This window comes from Dendrobates tinctorius, unplaced genomic scaffold (genome assembly GCF_039654945.1).
Source record: "Dendrobates tinctorius isolate UK_male_01 unplaced genomic scaffold, ASM3965494v1 ptg000029l, whole genome shotgun sequence".
Classification (NCBI taxonomy): Eukaryota; Metazoa; Chordata; class Amphibia; order Anura; family Dendrobatidae; genus Dendrobates; species Dendrobates tinctorius.
Genome location: NW_027361697.1, coordinates 55,729,439 through 55,751,815, shown reverse-complemented (window position 1 = coordinate 55,751,815; position 22,377 = coordinate 55,729,439). Strand labels below are relative to the sequence as shown.

The 22,377-nt window shown below is 45.0% G+C and overlaps 1 protein-coding gene across 1 annotated transcript in view; it reads right to left on the bottom strand.

Moving 5' to 3' along the window:
• CRB1 (crumbs cell polarity complex component 1) overlaps positions 1 to 22,377 on the bottom strand; it is a 169,011-nt gene that overhangs the window by 73,420 nt on the left and 73,214 nt on the right. The window contains exons 3-5 of the mRNA XM_073571722.1: positions 3,522 to 3,717; positions 3,300 to 3,439; positions 1,655 to 1,822 (exon numbers count right to left, since the gene is read on the bottom strand). Of these exons, the coding sequence (XP_073427823.1) occupies positions 1,655 to 1,822; positions 3,300 to 3,439; positions 3,522 to 3,717 (504 nt within the window). The remainder of the gene's footprint in view (positions 1 to 1,654; positions 1,823 to 3,299; positions 3,440 to 3,521; positions 3,718 to 22,377) is intronic.

The following is a 22,377-nucleotide window of genomic DNA, read 5'->3' as shown; positions in this document are numbered from 1 at the left end:
CGATAACACGTTGTTCAAGCATGTTCGCTCATCACTAATGACAACCTAATCTTATCAAATTCTGTCTAGTACCTGTGGGTTCCAAATACTCACTATACAGCTGGATAAAATTTTTGAGGGATTTAGTTTCCAAAATGGGGTCATTTATGGACATTAGGGGCCCATCAAATGCGACATGCTGCCTGCCATCTCTTTCAGTCAAATTTATGTTTAAAAATTCAAATATTGCTCCTTCTGTTCCGAGCCCTGCCATTTTCCCAAACAGAACTTTTTGACACGTGAAGGTTCTCGCTATGCTCGTAAGAAAGTGGGTAACAAACTATGGTGGCCACATTTTGGTGTTATCTCTTTCAAAAGTGAAAAAATGGGGCTAAGGCTAGTTTCACACTAGCGTTTATTTCCTGCAGCGCACGGCGCCACTAAGCCCCGCCCCCTCCCGGATCCCTGCCCGCCCCATCCGGTCATCGCCGCCTACTAGCGTACATGGACGCTTGCGATCTGCGCACCCTATCTTTAGCATAGGGTGCGCAGATCGTGCGCTGGCCGTGCGCTAGTAGGATTTTAGCATGCGCTGCGCACTTTTGAGGGTGCGCCGAACGCAGCATGTTGCATTTTGGCGCGCACGGCGCACCTTCAAAAGTGCGCAGCGCATGCTAAAATCCTACTAGCGCACGGCCAGCGCACGATCTGCGCACCCTATGATAAAGATAGGGTGCGCAGATCGCAAGTGTCCATGTGCGGTAGTAGGCGGTGATGACCAGATGGGGAGGGCAGGGAGCCGGGAGGGGGTGGGGCTTAGCGGCGCCGTGCGCTGCAGGAAATAAACGCTAGTGTGAAACTAGCCTGAAACAACATTTTAGAGATAAAATTGAATTATTTTTTTATTGCACTTTGCATTAATTCCTGTGTAGCACCTGAAGATTTACAAAATTTCCTGACAACAGTTTTGAAGTATTTGAGGGGTGCGGTTTTTATAAATGGTGTCACATGTAGGGAGTTTCCGATATAAAGACCTCTCAAAGTTCATTGAAATATGAAGAGGTCCCTTAAAAAACAGGTTTTGTAAATTTGTTAAAAAAATGAGAATTTGCTACTAAAATTTTAACCTCTCTATCATTCTACAAAATAAAATAACACTTGAAAAAAAATGATGCAGATGTAAAGTAACAATATGAGAAATGTTATTGATTGATTATCATGTACAGTGTGACTAACTGGTTAAAGGATATAAAGACTGAAAGTTTGAAAATTGCGGTTTTGTTTTTTAAACTTTTTGCCAAAGTTGCATTGATTTCACAAATACACACAAGTCATATTAAACAAATTACCACTATCATGAAGTACAATATGTCACGAAAAAACATTCTTAGAATCAGTGGGATCTGTTGAAACATTCCAGAGTTATTACCTCATAAAGGGACAGTGGTCGGATTTCTAAAATTTGGCTTTAAAGTCAAAATTAGCTTGTCACTAAGGGGTTAATCTGCCCCTGTATTATCTTTATATTTTTATATTAGGAGCATGTTTTACAAGGGATGTTTACATTTGTTTAGTGCAATTTTTCCAACCACATCTGCATATACAGTATTACTCTGTCTGTAAAGTTACATTTTTTCTCGTCATTAAATAGGCTTAGATACATGCTAATACATACCAATGAGTCCACTCCGACACTTACAGATGTAACTTTTGGATTCATCTTGAGTGTTACCTTCTCCATGAGACATATCGAACCATGTCAGTTCTATGCACTCGGCACCATACATACAAGGCTGGCTTTCGCACATTGGGACATGGATCTCACATAAAGCACCTGTGTAGCCTGTAATAATAGGAACGTTATTTCAAAATCTCATAAAGTATATGCGTAGGGTCTGAGGACCTCTTTCATTTTAGTAGACAGAATAGCCACAAAGCCCGTCTTAAGCATTTCTGGGTTCTCTGCGCTCATCAGTAAGGTGTCTTCATGATACAACATACAAAGGAGCTGTATCAACTAATCAATTAGAAATCGGGAGAATCCAGAAGTATGGACTCAGCAGGTTATAGACCTTATCATAGATTCTCATTATAGCCATGTACATATCCGTCCTTTATTCACTCAATAGAAATGAGGTTTAAAAGCCAGCATGAGTTACAAGGCATGCGATCGATCTACGCGTTTCGAGTGGCTAGGCACTCTTAATGATTAAGAGTGCCTAGCCACTCGAAACGCGTAGATCGATCGCATGCCTTGTAACTCATGCTGGCTTTTAAACCTCATTTCTATTGAGTGAATAAAGAATATTTTTCACTACATCGTGGAGCTGGACAAAGTTTTTTCTCATTGCCTTGGATTGTGCGCTTTGACACAGCGGTCTCGTGCTCCGATGTTGGAATGCCGTATCTGGTGAGCTGGATTTGTATCCTGACATATCCGTCCTCCCTTTATATTTTTAATTGCATTAGGTCATACAATTTTTTAAACCAATTCTAGACCATTTCTTGGCATTCAGTAAAAACATTTACATTGTGCAAATCCTTTTTTTTCAACATGGGCCCTATAAGTGACGGACTTCTCTTGCCATACATCTATGGATATGTCCGGGTTAGAGACAAGCTGAGCAATGATACATTTGTACAAGTATTGGGGAATTCACCGCAATGGGTAGCCCAAAAAGAGGCAGCAACAACGAGAAGGTTTAATAAAGCCACATTGAAACATGTACAATATGTTTTTATATTTTGCTATTTTTCCTGTAGGTAATAGTTATGATAAGTACTAAGGCTATGTTTATATTGCGTTATGGCACTGCGTTTAACGCATCCGTTACATAGCGGCATTAACGCTATGTAACGAATGCGTTAACGCACCCATGCATTGCCATAACATAGCGCAACGCTAACGCATGTCATAATCGGCATGCGTTAACGATGTGCTGTCATTCTGTGACGGACCCTCGGATGATGTCTGCAGCGTTCGAGGGTCCGTCACTGCTGGTACAGATAGAGCATTTGCGCTAACGCGATCAAAAATAAGGAATAGCATTAACGCAGTCCGTTTAACGCATGCGCTGAATGGACAGCTCTAACGCAATATGAACCTAGCCTAAGCCCCTATGAAAATGAAGAACATGGCATTTGTGACTGTCGAAATTTACAGCATAAAGTCAAATGCTTTAGTATTGAGTTCACTGACGCACTATGCCTTAATATTTCATTTTAGAAAATTCCAAAAGTGCATTTAATAGAAAAAGTGATCCCGGACATTTCTAAAAGTCATTGTTTTAGTTTGTAGCTGCTTCAAAATAAAAAGGTACCTGGCCAGCAGAGACATCGGAAGCCCACAGAATCCTCCGAACAGGTGGCATGGTTCTGGCATGGCTGTGACGAGCACAGGGGTGCAGGGGTCTCACAGTACAGACCAGTAAATCCCACCATACTGCAGTTACAGGTATACCTGCAAAATGGCAAAGCAAAACATAAAACTCTGAAGACGCCAAATTATAAAGAGTGGTCATGTACTGTGAGCCATTACTCACCGACCAATCTCATCCTCACAATGACCACCATTAAGGCATGGAGCGCTGGCACATTCATCTATGTTCACATCACAAAGGTCCCCATAGAATCCTTCAGCACATGCACATGAGAACGATCCCGAAGTGTTGAGGCATGTGGCACCGTTCAGACAAGGCTCTGATGTGCACCCATTATACTCCATCTCACAATCTCTGCCTAGAAGAAAATGTAGTTTAAAAAATTTGTAAGGGAAACTTTATAACTACTGATTATCAGTCTTAAAGGGGTTGTCAGGGACTTTAACATTTAGGATAGGTCATTGATGTCTGATCGGGGGAACATACACCCCCGTCGATCAGTTGTTTCCAGTGTTGGTAGCGGCTGGACCAGCTCAGTTACAAAGCTGCACAGCATGGAATAGTGGCCGGGGTTGAGTACTTCACTTCCACCCCCCCTATTGATTTGAATAGGGAGCAGATTTGCAATGCCCGGTCGTGGCCACTATACAGTCGACAAAGCTTGCAGCTCTATAAATGAGCAGATATTGGGAACACCTGATCAGAATGGAGGAGGGAGTGTCACACCCTCACCGATCAGACATTGATGTCTTATCCTAAGGATAGGCAATCAGTGTTAAAGTCCTGGACAACCCCTTTAACAATGACTGCTATTGTAAGCATACAAACAATAAACTCTTTCTGTATTTTCAGACAAATTGACAAAATTCAGCTAATAATAGATTTGCAAATCTCTTTAATTACTGTAAAATTCTGTTATAAATATTTGTTTCTTACTTCTGCTCTCCTTTATGTCAAACTACATGCAAGTAACAACAGAGAGGAGGACTTTCAGTTTGGGGCAGACAAGTTATTGGACAATGACAAGTCCAATGGATTAAGAGAAGTGCAGGAAAAGGCGTTACAGCACCTTTGGTACTGGAAGTATGCTGATGAACCAATGCCTAAAAAAAAAAAAGTTATAGAGAATGAAAATTGGGACAGGTCCCGGATTTATTAGACTAGAATGGTCACCAAAAGCATCTTTATTTGTTCTAGGGTTACAATAGGGGATTAAGCTGTAAATTCACACATTTCCATAGGTTTTAAGTGAACGGACAGGCATGTTTATTAATCTGCTAGAATAGTGTTTCCTTTTCTTGTGGCATGTGTGTAACATTCCAACAGATCCTCATTTACTGGAGCAGTGCTGTTTCCAGAAAAATGCAAACATGTTTTCCTAATGTCATATCTCATATAAAGTCTTTAAAGAGTTTAGTCTTATTTCTAATAAAGGACTTTATTCTCGCTGTGCCTTTATTTACCATACAACTATAGGATTAGTAATGGATAGGTGTCTTATAGATGCCTCTCCATTACTAAGCCATGGGCTTGATGTCACCTGACAATACCAAGGTGACCTCAACCCCACAAATATGAACCCCACTTGCCACCACTACAGGGCAAGTGGGAAGAGCTGGGTAAAGCACCAGAATCGGCACATCTAGTAGATGTGCCTTTTCTGGGCAGCTGCGGGCTGCTATTTTTAGGCTGGGGGGCCAATATCCATGGCCCTTTACCAGCCTGAGAATACCAGACCCCAGCAGTGAGCTTCAGCAAGGTTGGTTGACAAAAATGGGGGGACCCCACGCCATTTTTTAAATTATTTATTTAAATAATTTAAAAAAAAGCATGGGATCCACTCTTTTCTTCATAACCAGACTTGCTGACGCTGACAACTGAGGGTTATAGCCCCCAGCTGTGAGTTTTGTCCGGCTGGATAGCAAAAATAAGGGAAAACCATGCCTTTTTATTTTTAAAATGATTAATTTACAGCGCAAGAGTGGCTAATGAATACTCTCATCCACCGCTCCTGCTCTCACTGTTATTAGCGGCTGCAGGTGTCAGATGATGGGAGCTGTAGTCCCATCAGCTGACACCAGTGACCGGAGGTGTGTGTATCGACGATGATGTCATAATGGTTGCCATGGCGAAGATGATGTTATAATGGTTGCCATGGCGAAATGATGTCACAATGGTTTCCAAGGCAATGATGATGTCATGATAGGTTGCAATGTTGACGGTTATGTCATAATGGTTGCCAGGGTGACGATTATGTCATAAAAGGTTGCCATGGTGACGATGATGTCAGAATGGTTGCCATGGCTAAGATGATGTCATAATGGGTATATGGGCACGGAACTATGGGATGGAGGATGTGTGATGGGAATATGGGCAATGGTCTATGGGATGGAGGATATGTATGATGGGTGTATGGGCACGGGACTATAGGATGGAGGATGTGTGATGGGTTTATGGGCATGGGACTATGGGATGGAGGATATGTATGATGGGTATATGGGCACGGGACTATGAGATGGAGGATGTGTGATTGGTATAGGGACACTGGACTATTGGATGGAATCATAGAATCATAGAATCATAGAATCATAGAATCGTAGAGTTGGAAGGGACCTCCTGGGCCATCTGGTCCAACCCCCTGCTCAAAGCAGGATTCGCTAAATCATCCCAGTTAGATGTCTGTCCAGCCTCTGTTTGAAGACTTCCATTGAAGGAGAACTCACCACTTCTCGTGGCAGCCTGTTCCACTCATTGATCACTCTAACTGTCAAAAAGTTTTTTCTAATATCTAATCTGTGTCTCCTCCCATTCAGCTTCATCCCATTGCTTCTAGTCTTTCCTTGTGCAAATGAGAATAAAGTTGATCCTTCTACAATGTGACAGCCCTTTAGATATTTGTAGACAGCTATTAAGTCTCCTCTCAGTCTTCTCTTTTGCAAACTAAACATTCCCAAATCCTGCAACCTTTCCTCATAAGACAGGGTTTGCAGACCGGTCACCATTCTGGTCGCTCTTTTCTGAACTTGCTCCAGTTTGTTGATGTCTTTTTTAAAATTTGGTGCCCAAAATTGGACACAATATTCCAGATGAGGTCTGACCAAAGAGGAGTAGAGGGAAATAATTACTTCACGTGATCTAGACTGTATGCTTCTGTTAATACATCCTAGAATTGCATTTGCCTTTTTTGCTGCTGCATCACACTGTTGACTCATATTCAGTCTGTGATCTATTAGTATACCCAAGTCTTTTTCACATGTGCTGTCACTTAGCCCTATTCCTCCCATTCTATATATGCTTTTTTCATTTTTATTGCCCAGATGTAGTACTTTGCATTTCTCCCTGTTAAAAACCATTCTGTTAGTTGCTGCCCACTTCTCCAGTTTATTTAAATCTTTTTGAATCCTCTCTCTCTCTTCTCTAGTATTAGCTATCCCTCCTAGCTTTGTGTCATCAGCAAATTTAATCAGTTTACCCTCAATTCCTTCATCTAAATCGTTGATAAAGATGTTGAACAATACAGGGCCCAGGACAGAGCCCTGTGGTACCCCACTTGAGACATTCTTCCAACTGGATGTGCAGCCATTTACGACCACTCTTTGGGTCCGATCACTAAGCCAGTTATGAATCCACCTAACAGTTGCCTTGTCCATTCCATACTTAGTCATTTTTTCAATAAGGATTGTATGAGAGACTTTGTCAAATGCTTTGCTGAAGTCAAGATATACTATATCTACAGCATTTCCTTGATCCACCCAATCAGTAATACCATCATAGAAGGAAATTAAATTAGTCTGACATGACTTATTAGTTACAAACCCATGCTGACTCTGTTTAATCACTTCATTCTTATCCAGGTATTGACATACATGTTGTTTAATAATTTGTTCAAAGATCTTTCCTGGTATAGAAGTCAGACTCACCGGCCTATAGTTGCCTGGGTCCACCTTCTTCCCCTTTTTGAAGATAGGAACAACATTTGCTCTTCTCCAGTCTTCTGGCACTTCTCCTGTTCTCCAAGAATTTTCAAAGATTATGGAGAGGGGTTCAAAAATTTCTTCTGCTATCTCCTTCAGTACTCTGGGGTGTAATTCATCTGGACCTGGAGACTTGAATACATTTAGGTTAGCTAAGTGTTTCCTCACTATCTTTCTGTTTATAGATATCCTGGATTCTTCTATTCCCTTAATAGGACAGTGAATAACAGTTGATGTTACATTTCCTTTCTGAGAGAAAACAGATGCAAAATAGGAATTTAAAAGTTCAGCCTTCTCAACATCCTGTCTTACCATTTCATCATTTTCATCCTGTAAAAATCCTATAGCATCTTTGACTTTTCTTTTACTTTTGACATATCCCCAAAATCCTTTATTATTGCTTTTGACATCTCTTGCAAGCCTCAATTCATTTTCAGCTTTAGATAATCTGATTTGTGCCTTGCAGGTTCTGCAGACAGCATTATATTCTTCTTTAGATATGCCTCCTTCTTTCCATTTTATAAACATTTTTTGCTTCCTTTTTAGCATGTGCTTAAGTTCTGTGTTCATCCATCCTGGTTTCCTTAAATGCTTCCTATTCTTCCCTCTTTTCGGAATTGTTAACAACTGTGCTTTGAGAATTTCATTTTTCAAGATTTCCCATCCTTCCTGGACATTTTTGTCTTTAAGGATATCCAGCCATTGGATCCCTCCAATTCTCTTTCTGAATCCCTTAAAATCTGCCTTTCTGAAATCTAACCTTGACGTCTGAGTCTTCACAGGTCTTCCGCCTCTAGTTATCCAAAATTCTAAAATAGCATGGTCGCTACCTCCTAGGGTCCCAGCCACTTTTACCTCCTCAACCATTTCCTCCCTGTTTATAAGGATTAGATCCAAGGTAGCAGTTCCCCTTGTTTTCTCCTTTACCTTTTGGAAGATAAAGTTGTCAGCAAGAGAGGATAAGAATTTCCTTGACCTGTTAGTTTTGCCTGAGAGAGATTCCCAACAAATGTCTGGATAGTTGAAATCTCCCATGACAACTATGTCATATTTTTTGGAGAACTTGGCCATTTGATGCATAAAGAGTTCATCCATATCTTCAGCTTGCACAAGGCGGCCTGTAGTAAATGCCTACAATGGTGTCCTTTCCATTGTTCTGTCCTTGTATTCTTACCCAAACAGTTTCCACAGAACTCCCAGTCTCTGAAGCTTCAATCTCTGTGCAGATATACGCATTTCTAACATACAATGCGACACCCCCTCCTCGTTTATCAAGTCTGTTTCTTGCAAATAAGTTGTATCCTTCTAGTCTTGTATTCCAATCATGTGTATTGTCCCACCAAGTTTCAGTGATTCCAATGACATCATATTTCTTTTCCTGTGTTAGTAGTTCCAATTCTCCTTGTTTGTTGCCCATGCTTTGTGCATTAGTATAGAAACATTTTAGTTTGTGATTGGTTTCTCTTTCTCCAATATTTTTTTTAATTAGATTCTTTCGTCTTTGTTCTTCCTTTCCACTTCTAATAGCAGAGTTCTCAGTAGCATTTGTCAGGTGTATGGCTTTTTCTGGTCTTTTGCTTCCCTTCCCATGTTGTTCTAGTTTAAAGCTCTCCTTACAAGTGTAGCAAGGCGACTTCCAAATACCTGCTTTCCAGTCTTCGTAAGGTGCACCCCATCTCTAGCAAGTAGTCCATCGTATAAGTAGTTCACTCCGTGATCCAGAAATCCAAATCGTTGCTGACGGCACCATCGACGTAGCCAGTTGTTCACCTGCAGAATCTTATTCCACCTCCTTGTTCCATGGCCATCCACTGGGAGGATGGAAGAGAAGACCACCTGCGCTCCCAGTTCTTTCACTTTCTTGCCTAAGTCTTCAAAGTCTCTGCAGATGGTTTCCAGGTCGTTTCTTGCGGTGTCATTTGTCCCCACATGTAGTAGCAGGAATGGGTAGTCATCTGTAGGTCTGAAGAGTCCTGATATCCTGTCAGACACATCTTTAATTTTTGCACCTGGAAGACAGCACATTTCTCTTGAAGTTATATCCGGTCTGCAGATAGCGGCCTCTGTTCCTCTCAACAGGGAATCCCCCATGACCACCACTCTCCGTTTCTTCTTCACAACATTTTTCTTTCTCCATCCAGGAGGACTCTGAAGGCGTACAAGGTTGCTGTTTGTTGGCAAAGTCTTATCCTGATGTATTTCTTCATTGTTTTCCTGCGTGAGAGCCTGGTACTGGTTTCTGAGCAGTATGGGTGCTGACTGCCTCCTGATCCTCCTGCTTCTCTGGGTCACATGTCTCCAATCCTCTGTTTCTTCAGGTGCACTTCGAATTTCTTCTCTTTCTGTAACATGAAGAGATAATTCTGCTCTGTCCAAGAACTCTTCACCTTCCTTAATGATCTTCAACGTAGCTAACCTCTCTTCGAGATTTTGCAACTTTTCCTCCAACAGGGTCACAAGCTTGCATTTGTGGCATGTGAAGTTTGGCTTTTCCACTGGTAAATCTGTGAACATGTAGCAAGAAATGCAGCTCACCAAATGGCTCCTGGCCTCTTCCATCTTGAGATTTCTTAAAAAGATGAAAGATGAGCCAAAATTCGCGCGCCGAAACCCAGTGATCGTTGAGCTCGCGGAGACTCTTCACTTATCCCAGAAGGCACTGGGAATATGCAAATGATCTCCTCAAGACTCTTCCCCTGGTTTCTCCGATTTCCTCTTTTCATACATGGAGGATATGTATGATGGGTATATGTGAACAGGACTATGGGATGGTGGATATGTATGATGGATACATGGGCACGGGACTATGGGATGGAGGATAATCATTATAATTTGCTATAACTAACCACTGGTAGTTACTATGCTTGGGGAAAATTGCAATTATTTGCAGTCACTATAGAACCAAAAATGGTGCTTGTGATCCGTGACGTGCATTGCATAAATAGGGAATGTGAGCTATGATGTCATAATGGCCGAGCATCACCAGTGATGGCATAATGGCCGAGCATCACCAGTGATTGTCATAATGTCCAAGCATCACCAGTGATGTCATAATGGCCGAGTGTCGTTATGCGGAGAGGGCGGGATTATACACACAGCTTTATATATACTGTATATATATATATATATATATATATATATATATATATAATCATTATAATTTATTATAACTAACAATAGTTAGTTACTATGCCCACTCCACATAGCCACACTCACTATAATATCCCACATCATCCCGTCAGCCAGAGCCACCGGACTACTACCCCTAATGTCCCACATCATCCAGTCAGCCAGAACCACCGGACTACTACCCCTAATATCCCACAGAGCCACCGAATGTTAGGGTGATTGGTTGTAAGAATCTCCAATATTGCTTGTACCTGAGAATTGTTCAGATGTAATTCAGCCATAGTGAAAAATTGCAAATGCTCTCAGTCACTAAAGAACCAAAAGTGGCGCCCCTGACCCTGCGTGCATTGTATAAATAGGGACAGTGAGCTGTGCTGTCATAATGGCGGAGCATCACCAGTGATATCATAATGGCCGAGCATCACCAGTGATGTCATAATGGTCGAGCATGATCAGTGATGTCATAATGGCCGAGCATCAACATAGCCCCAAGCAATCACTTGGCCATTATGACATCACTGGTGATGTTCGGCCATTATGACATCACTGGTGATGCTTGGCCTTCATGACATCACTGATCAAGCTTGGCCATTATGACATCACAGCTCACAGTATCTACTTATGCAATGCACGCTGGGTCACATGCACCATTTTTGGTTCTATAGTGACTGAGAGCATTTGCAATGTTTCACTATGGCTGGTTACATCTTAAAGATTTTCAGGTACAACCATTATTGGAGATTCTTACCATCAATCGCCCTAACATTCGGTGGCTCTGGCTGACAGGATGATTTTGGATATTAGAGGTAGTGGTCCAGTGGCTCTGGCTGACTGGATGATGTAGGATATTAGTGGTAGTAGTCCGGTGGCTCTGGTTGATGGGATGATGTGGAATATTAGGGGTAGTAGTCCTGTAGCTCTGGCTGACGGGATGATGTGGGATATTATAGTGAATGTGGCTATGTGGAGTGGGCGCTGCTATACACTCAGCTTTATATATATAGATATAATCATTATAATTTGTTATAAATAATGAACAATAGTTAATTACTATGCCCACTCTGCATAGCCACACTCCCTATAATATCCCACATCATCCCATCAGCCACAGCCCCCGGACTACCACCCCTAATATCCCACATCATCCAGTAGGCCAGAACCACCGGACTACTTCCCCTAATATCCCACATCATCCTGTCAGCCAGAGCCACCGGACTACTTCCCCTAATATCCCACATCATCCTGTCAGCCAGAGCCACCGAATGTTAGAGCGATTGGTGGTAAGAATCTCTAATAGTGCTTGTACCTGAGAATTGTTCAGAAGTAATCCAGCCGTGAGCCTGCTTTCATTGTATAAGCAGGAACTGTGAGCTGTGATGTCATAATGGTCGAGCTTCATCAGTGATGTCATAATGACCGAGCATCACCTGTGAGGTTATGATCGCTGAGCATCACCACTGAGGTCATAATGGCCGAGTGATTGGTTGGGGCTTGGTGGATTTTTCACTATGGCTGGAATACGTCTGAACGATTTTCAGGTACAAGCACTACTGGAGATTCTTACTACCAATCGCCCTAACATTTGGTGGCTCTGGCTGAGGTGATGGTGTAGGATATTAGGGCTACATAGCAGCCTGGTGGCTCTTGCTGACGGGATGATGTGGGATATCAGGGGTAGTAGTCTGGTGGCTCTTGCTGATTGGATGATGCGGTATATTAGGGGTAGAAGTCCGGTGGCTCTGGCTGACGGGGTGATGTGGGGTATTATAGTGAGTCCAGTGGCTATGCGGAGTCGGCATAGTAACTATCTATGGATAGTTATAACAAATGATAATGATTATCTATATATATATATATATAAAGCTGAGTGTATAGCCCCGCCCACTTTGCATAGCCACACTCACTATAATATCCCAAATCATCTCGTCAGCCAGAGCCACCTAGACTACTACCTCTTGTTAAGGTCGGCGGAACGCACCAAATATAAATAATAGTAGGTGCATTCGCCGCCCGGGGTCCACCGTGCGGTAGGTGACAAGACCGCTGCTGAACAATGGCAGATGCACCTAATAGGTGCGGGACTGCGCTCGGGTTAGCGTCACAGAGGCCTGCGTGGGGCGTCGAACACCAATAGTTGCTGTTGCTACAGCGCAGCGGCAGAGAAAAGCTGCAAGCGTCGGCGCCGAGGACCGGGCACCGACGGACGCTAGTGTAGGTGTGGAGCAAGTGGCGTGTAGCTTGCCACAACCCTGGAGCTGACTATTCACACTCGGTCACCACTCGTAATATCAGAGGGTAGGGGTTTCATAATGAGTCAGACACCAGTCCATACATCCATCACCATACACACACAGAATAATATGCTACACTAGCGCATGGCCGAGCCGCCATGCGGGCTTTTTATAGCCATGCACTTCCGGGACCTTCCAGTACTTTGGGAAGGACCAATCAGATCCGACATAGGACCTGCACATGTGACCCCTGCTCTCCACTGAGAGGAGAAGTTGCGGGCATGCCCAGTGGCACGGCACGAGGACTTAGCCTCTGGAGCAGTTCCCTGCAAAGCAGGTTGCGCTACCATTGCTGCACCAGAGGTGGCAGCAACATCCAGGCTCACAGAACGAGTCTGAGGGAAATACCTGGTTCGCCGTGATTGCTGAGCAGGAGTCTGAGCGGTCGGAGGAGAATGAGAGACCGCAGGATGTCTGGCTCTGGATTCCCGCTGTGCAGTGCCAGGAATCCGACGCCTAACATTACCCCCCCTCCTAGGGCCTCTGAGCCTCACTGCGCTCAAAGGCCGCGATCAGGAGCGGTGCATGAATGTTTTCCACCGGCTCCCAGGTCCGAGCCTCGGGACCATGACCCTTCCAGTCCACCAAATAAAATTTTTTGCCACGGACAAACCTGCGCCCCACGATGGCGTTAACCTCAAACTCATCAGACGATAAGTCTGATGACCCGGCAGATGACTCAGAAAACCGGACCATGTGAACTGGTTTGAGGAGGGACACATGGAACATGTGCGAAATGGCCAAATGTGGAGGAAGAGCCAGGCGGTAGACCACCGAGCTAAGTCACTCGAGGACCTTGAATGGTCCAATGTATCGCGGTGCGAACTTGGGAGACTCGACCCACAGTTTAATGTTTCGGGTGGAGAGCCATACCATGTCGCCAGGGGAGAAGCTTGGCGCGGGCCGTCTGTAGATAGACCAGGTTTTTATGGTCCGTATATACCTGAAAGGGAAACCGGGCTCCCTCCAGGAGATGTCTCCACTCAGAAAAAGCCAACTTCATGGCTAGCAGCTCCCTGTCGCCGATGGAGTAATTTTTCTCCGCCGGTGAGAAGGTCTTGGAATAGAAGAAGCAGGGATGCTTCCGACCTTGAGCATCCTTTTGATAAAGGACTGCTCCTGCACCGACGGAAGAAGCATCTACCTCAAGGATAAACGGCTTATCCACATCGGGACGATGTAATATGGGAGCGCCAGCAAAATGTGATTTTATAGCCAAGAAGGCCTTGGAGACATGTTCTGACCAAGCATTGGGGGTGTGGTATGAACTGGCGGTAGTAATTCACGAACCCCAAAAAGCGCTGCACCGCTTTGAGGGAATGGGGTTCCTGCCAGTCCATTACCGCTTGTAGTTTGGCAGGATCCATGGCCAGCCCCTGGGCCGAGATGATATAGCCCAGGAACGGCAAGGACTCCTGCTCAAACTGGCACTTCTCCAGCTTGGCAAATAGCGAGTTCGCCCGCAGACGGTCGAAGACCCTGCAGACGTCTCTCCGGTGGGTGGTCAAATCTGGCGAAAAGATTAGTATGTCATCCAGATAGACCACCACCGAGGTAGAGAGCATGTCGCGGAAGACGTCGTTGACAAAGTCTTGGAAAACAGCTGGCGCATTACAAAGGCCAAAGGGCATAACCAGGTATTCGTAATGGCCATCCCTGGTATTAAAAGCTGTCTTCCATTCGTCTCCTTCGCGAATGCAGATCAGGTTGTATGCACCCCGCAGATTTAATTTAGTAAAGATCCGGGCCCCCCCGCAACCTGTCAAATAACTCTGAGATCAACGGTAGGGGGTATTTGTTTTTAACCGTGATAGCATTGAGACCTCGGTAGTCAATGCAGGGGCGTAACTCTCCGTTCTTCTTCTGTACGAAGAAGAACCCTGCACCAGCCGGTGACACAGATTTTCTGATGAAACCCCTAGCCAGGTTCTCCCGGATATATTGGGACATAGCCTCCGTAATATCAGAGGTTAGGGGTTTCATAATGAGTCAGACACCAGTCCATACATCCATCACCATACACACACAGAATAATATGCTGCACTAGCGCATGGCCGAGCCGCCATGCGGGCTTTTTATAGCCATGCGCTTCCGGGACCTTCCAGTACTTTGGGAAGGACCAATCAGATCCGACATAGGACCTGCACATATGACCCCTGCTCTCCACTGAGAGGAGAAGTTGCGGGCATGCCCAGTAGCACGGCACGAGGACTTAGCCTCTGGAGCAGTTCCCTGCAAAGCAGGTTGCGCTACCATTTCTGCACCAGAGGCGGCAGCAACATCCAGGCTCACAGAACGAGTCTGAGGGAAATACCTGGCTCGCCGTGATTGCTGAGCGGTCGGAGGAGAATGAGAGACCGCAGGATGTCTGGCTCTGGATTCTCGCTGTGCAGTGCCAGGAATCCGACGCCTAACACCTCTAATACCCCACATCATTCAGGCAGCCAGAGCCACTGGGCAATACTACCACTAATATCACACATCATCCCGTCAGCCAGAGCCACCGAATGTGAGAGCGATTGGTGGTAAGAATCTTCAATGGTACTTGTACCTGAAAATCGTTCAGACATAATTCAGCCATAGTGAAAAATTGCAAATGCTCTCTGTCACTATGGAACCAAAAATGGTACCCGTGACCCTGCGTGCATTCTATAAGTAGGGACTGTGAGCTGTGATTTCATAATGGCCGAGCATCACCAGTGATATCACAATGGCTGAGCATGATCAGTGATGTCATAATAATGGCCGAGCATCACCAGTGCTGTCATAATGGCCGAGCTTCACCAGTGATGTCATAGTGGCCTAGTGGTTGGGGCTTTGTGGATTTTTCACTATGGCTGGATTACATCTGAACGATTTATTGGAGATTTTTAACACCAATCACACTAACATTCGGTGGCTCTGGCTGACAGGATAATGTGGGATATTAGAGATAACAAATTATAATGCTTATATCTATATATATAAAGAATGTATAGCCCTGCCCACTCCGCATAGCCAAACTCATTATAATATCCCACATAATCATTTCAGCCAGCGCCACCGGACTACTACCCCTAATATCCCACATCATCCCGTCAGCCAGAGCCACCGAAAGTTAGGGTGATTGGTGGTAAAAATCTCCAACGGTGCTTGTACCTGAAAATCGTTCAGACGTAATGCAGCCATAGTGAAAAATTGCAAATGCTCTCAGTCACTTTAGAACCAAAAATGGCACCCGTGACCCAGCTTTCATTTTATAAGTAGGGACTGTGAGCTGTGATGTCATAATGGTCGAGCATCATCAGTGATGTCATAATGGCACAGCATGATCAGTGATGTCATAATGGCTGAGCATCACCAGTGTTGTCATAATATTTGAGCATCACCTGTGATGTCATGATGGCTGAGCATCACCAGTGATGTCATAATGGCTGAGTGATTCGTTGGGGTGAGGTGGATTTTTCACTATGGCTGGAATACCTCTGAACGATTTTCAGGTACAAGCAGTCTTGGAGATTCTTACCACCAATCGCCCTAACATTCGGTGGCTCTGGCTGAGGGGATGGTGTAGGATATTAGGGCTACATAGCAGTCCGGTGGCTCTTGCTGACTGGATGATGTGGTATATTAGGGATAGAAATCCGGTGGCTCTGGCTGACGGGATGATGTGGGATATTATAGTGAGACCAGCGGCTATGCGGAGTGGGCATAGTAACTATCTATAGATAGTTATAACAAATGTGAGGAAGCGCTGTCATTCAGTTAGGGGATTCTCTCTTAGCCGCCACAAAAACAGAACCAGCACGGGTTTTCATAAAGCAGTATAGTCCATGAGGTTTATTCATCATCATAAACCAAAGCAATATGCAACAGCATATAAACAGCAGAGCGTCCATTATAGCTTCACTCTGTAAACCCTGTGTTCACACAGGTTGTACAATGTCCAGCATACAGGCTCTCTTAGCCTCATTTATCTCACCCACGTCCCGGTCTCCTCATGGCTGCTTCAGCTTACTGCAGACGTTCATTCCCTCCCCTGGGAACTCTCAGACACGTGCAGTCATTCACCACAGCCCCTCCACAGGCTGTTAGCCAGGAAGCTCCACCTTCCACACTGGACCAACCAGGTCCCAGCATTCACCACCTGTGACCTACCCTGGCCAAATTATATGGTTCATAGCCACGCCCACCGGGTCACATGACTCTGACCTCATCACAGGTCCTTCAAGCATTTACACACTCTTTCCAACAGTGCTTTAAACACACCCCCTGGGTGGGTTTGTAGGTAACCAGGCCGCCCATCTCTCTAGTTACCTGGAGACTTCTCCCTTACACATTGAAGCAACACCTCAGCAATATCATTGCTGAACAACACATAAGTCTCCATCCCAAAGCCACTCACTTTGGGATACATAATGGCCATTCCGTATTCTGCCATTCATCCTTTCTCCTGGGACATCCACACAGCGCCCACTAGCGGACTCAGTGGTTACTACACCACACAAATTATAATAATTATATCTATATATAAAAAGCTGAGTGTATAGCCTCGCCCACTAAGCATAGCCACACTCACTATAATATCCCAAATCATCTTGTCAGCCAGAGCCACCAGACTACTACTTCTAATATCCCACATCACTCAGTCAGCCAGAGCCACTGGACTTCTATCCCTAATATGCCACATCATCCCATCAGCCAGAGCCACAGAATGTTAGAGCTATTGGTGGTAACAATCTCCAAAGGTGCTTGTACCTGAGAATCATTCAGACGTAATTCAGCCATAGTGAAAAATTGCAAATGCTCTCAGTCACTATGGAACCAAAAATGGTGCCCGTGACCCTGCGTGCATTGTATAAGTAGAGACTGTGATCTGTGATGTAATAATGGCCGAGCATCACCAGTGATGTCATAATACCTGAGCATGATCAGTGATGTCATAATGGCCGAGCATCACCAGTGATGTCATAATGGCTGAGCATGATTAGTGATGTCATAATGGCCGAGCATCACCAGTGATGTCATAATTGCCTAGTGGTTGGGGCTTTGTGGATTTTTCGATATGGCTGGATTATGTCTGAACGATTTTCAGGTCCACATACCAACACTCACTATAATATCCCACATCATCCAGTCAGCCAGAGCCACCGAATGTTAGGGAGAATGGTGGTGAGAATCTCCAATAGTGGTTGTACCTGAAAATTGTTAAGACGTAACTAGCCATAGTGAAAAGATGCAAATGCTCTCAGTCACTATAGAACCAAAAATGGTGCCCGTCACCCTGCGTGCATTGAATAAGTAGGGACTGTGAGCTGTGATGTCATAATGGCCGAGTATCACCAGTGATGTCATAATGGCCGAGCATCAAAAGTGATGTCATAATGGCTGATCATCACCAGTGATGCCATAATGGCCGAGTGATTGGTTGGGGCTATGGTGATGCTCGGCCATTATTACATCACTGATCATGCTCGGCCATTATGACATCACTGGTGATGCTCGGCCATTATGACATCACTGGTGGTGCTCAGCCATTATGACATCACTGGTGATGCTCGACCGTTATGACATCACTGATCATGCTCGGCCATTATGACATCACTGGTGATGCTCGGCCATTATGATATCACTGGTGATGCTCGACCATTATGAGACATCACTGATCATTCTCGGCCATTATGAAGTGACTGGTGATACTCGGCCATTATGACATCACAGCTCACAGTACCTACTTATACAATGCACGCAGGGTGACGGGCGCCATTTTTGGTGCTATAGTAACTGAGATCATTTGCAATATTTCACTATGGCTGGATTACGTCTGAACAATTTTCAGGTACAAGCACTATTGGAGATTCTTACCACCAATTGCCCTAACATTCGGTGGTTCACCAATGATGTCATAATGGCCGAGCATCACCATTGATGTCATAATGGCCGAGTGGTTGGGGCTTTGTGGATTTTTCACTATGGCTGGACGATTTTCAGGTCCACATAGCAATACTCACTATAATATCCCACATTATCCCGTCAGTCATAGCCACGGGATCACTACCTCTAATATACCACATCATCCTGTCAGCCAGAGCCGCCTAATGTTAGGGCGATTGATGGTAAGAATCTCCAATAGGGGTTGTACCAGAAAATCATTAAGACGTAACGAGCCATAGTGAAAAATACAAATGCTGTCAGTCACTATAGAACCGTGACCCTGAGTTCATTGTATAAGTAGGGACTGTGAGCTGTAATGTTATAATGGCCGAGCATCACCAGTGATGTCATATTGGCCGAGCATCACCATTGATGTCATAATTGCCGAGCTTGATCAGTGATGTCATAAAGGCCGAGCATCAGCAGTGATGTCATAATGGCCGAGCATCACCAGTGATGTCATAATGGCCGAGTGTTTGGTTGGAGCTATGGTGATGCTCGGCCATTATGATATCACTGGTGATGCTCCGCCATTATGGCATCACAGCTCACAGTCCCTATTTGTACAATGCACGCAGGGTCACGGGCGCCACTTTTGGTTCTAAAGTGACTGAGAGCATTTGCAATTTTTCACTATGGCTGGATTATGTCTGAACGATTTTCAGGTACAACCACTATTGGAGATTCTTACCACCAATCGCCCTAACATTCGGTGGCTCTGGCTGATGGGATGATGTGGGAAATTAGGGGTAGTAGTCCAGTGGCTCTGGCTGACGGGATGATGTGGGATATTATAATGGGTGTGGCTATGCAGAGTGGGTGGGGCTATACACTCAGCTTTATATATCTACTAGCTGAAGAGCCCGGCACTGCCCAGGCATAGTAACTAACTATGGGTAGTTATAACAAATTATAATCATTATAGCTATATATACACTGCTCAAAAATAAAGGGAACACTTAAACAACAAAATATAACTCCATGTAAATCAAATTTCTGTGAAATCAAACTGTCCACTTAGGAAGCAACACTGATTGACAATCAATTTCACATGCTGTTGTGCAAATGGAATAGACAACAGATGGAAATTATTGGTAATTATTAAGACACCCTCAATAAAGGTGTGGTTCTGCAGGTGGGGACCACAGACCACATCTCAGTACCAATGCTTTCTGGCTGATGTTTTGGTCACTTTTGAATGTTGGTTGTGCTTTCACACTCATGGTAGCATGAGACGGACTCTACAACCCACACAATTGGCTCAGGCAGTGCAGCTCATCCAGGATTTCACATCAATGCGAGCTGTGGCAAGAAGGTTTGCTGTGTCTGTCAGCGTAGTGTTCAGAGGCTGGAGGCGCTACCAGGAGACAGGTCAGTACGCCAGGAGATGTGGAGGGGGCCGTAGGAGGGCAACAACCCAGCAGCAGGACCGCTACCTCTGCCTTTGTTCAAGGAGGAACAGGAGGAGCACTGCCAGAGCCCTGCAAAATTACCTCCACAGGGTGCCAGGGGTGAATTTGCCAATCCTGGTGTTCTGTGGCAAACGCCAAGCATCCTGCACGGTGTTGGGCTGTGAGCACAACCCCCATCTGTGGATGTCGGGCCCTGAGACCATCCTCATGGAGTCAGCTTCTAACCGTTTGTACAGACACATGCACATTTGTGGCTTGCTGGAGGTCATTTTGTAGGACTCTGGCAGTGCTCCTCCTGTTGCTCCTTGCACAATAGTTAGTTACTATGTCCACTCCGCGTAGCCATACTCACTATAATATCCCACATCATCCCGTCAGCCAGAGACGTCGGACTACTATCCCTAATATCCCACATCATCCAGTCAGCCAGAGCCAAATGACTACTTCCACTAATATCCCACATCATCACGTCACCCAGAGCCACATAATGGCGGAGCATCACCAGTGATATTAAAATGGCCGAGCATCACCAGTGATGTCATAATGGCCGAGCGCATGATCAGTGATGTCATAAGAGCCGAGCATCACCAGTGATGTCATAATGACCAAGCATCACCATAGCCCCAAGCAATCACCCGGCCATTATGACATCACTGGTGATGCTCGGCCAATATGACATCACTGGTGATGTTTGGCCATTATGACATAACTGGTTATGCTCGGCCATTATGACATCACAGCTCACAGTCTCTACCTATACAATGCACTCTGGGTCATGTGCACTATTTTTGGTTCTATAGTGACTGAAAGCATTTGCAATTTTTCATTTGGCTGGTTACATCTTAACGATTTTCAGGTACAACCACTATTAGAGATTCTTACCACCAATCGCCCTAACATTCGGTGGCTCTGGCTGATGGGATGATGTGGGATATTAGAGATAACAAATTATAATGATTATATCTATATGTACAAAGCTGAGTGTGTATCCCCGCCCACTCTGCATAGCCACACTCACTTAAAATCCCACATCACACCGTCATCCAGTGCCACCTGACTACTACCCCTAATATGCCAGAACATCCAGTCAGGCATAGTCACTGGACTCCTACCCCTAAGATGCCACACCATCCCGTCAGCCAGAGCCACAGAATGTTAAAGGAATTGGTGGTAAGTATCTTCAATAGTGCTTGTACTTGAAAATCGTTCAGACATAATCCAACCAGAGTGAAAAATTGCAAATGCTCTCTGTCACTTTAGAACCAAAAATGACACCCGTGACCCTGCTTTCATTGTATACAGTAAGTAGGGACTGTGAGCTGTGATGTCATAATGGTCAAGCATCATCAGTGATGTCATAATGGCACAGCATGATCAGTGATGTCATAATGGCCGCGCATCACCAGTGTTGTCATAATGTCTGAGCATCACCTGTGATATCATGATGGCTGAGCATCACCAGTGATGTCATAATGGCACAGCTTGATCAGTGATGTCATAATGGCCGAGCATCACCAGTGTTGTCATAATGTCTGAGCATCACCTGTGATGTCATGATGGCTGAGCATCACCAGTGATGTCATAATCGCCGAGTGATTCATTGGGGTGAGCTGGATTTTTCACTATGGCTGGATTACCTCTGAACGATTTTCAGGTACAAGCAGTCTTGGAGATTCTTACCACCAATCGCCCTAACATTCGGTGGCTTTGGCTGAGGGCATGGTGTAGGATATTAGGGCTACATAGCAGTCCGATGGCTCTTGCTGACTCGATGATGTGGTATATTAGGGATAGAAGTCCGGTTGGGTCGCCCTCCCAGGACCGTGGGGTACTCGGTACCGGGCCGGTGTCGGCGGGATGTGTCACAGCAGCGGTGACCCGGTCAGTGACCCTGGGCGCCCAATTAATAGGGGGGCGTTTGAATGGTGGAATGTAGTTAATGGAATAGTTTGTGACGCCACCTGTGGTGTTCGGAAAGTGAGATGTTAAGCCGACGCTGCTTGCAGAACCTCTGGGGCTGGTGGTGTGTTGCAGCCCAGATGGTGAAGCTTCCCACAGGTGAAGCTATAGCCCCAAGGCAGTGTAGATGTGGAGTTAGAGGAGAGGCACAAGCGGTGTAGAAGTTGGTACCCAGATGTAGCTGTGCTGGGTGTGCTGACGCAAGAATCAATGGAGGACACCAGGGCTTGTAGTTCCAAAGCTTTACTCACAGTCTGTAGTACACACAGGTGCCTGCCTCCGTACTGTGTCCTTCGGGTCAGAGGCTCAATCAACCTCCAGGTCAGATGGAATGCTCCCT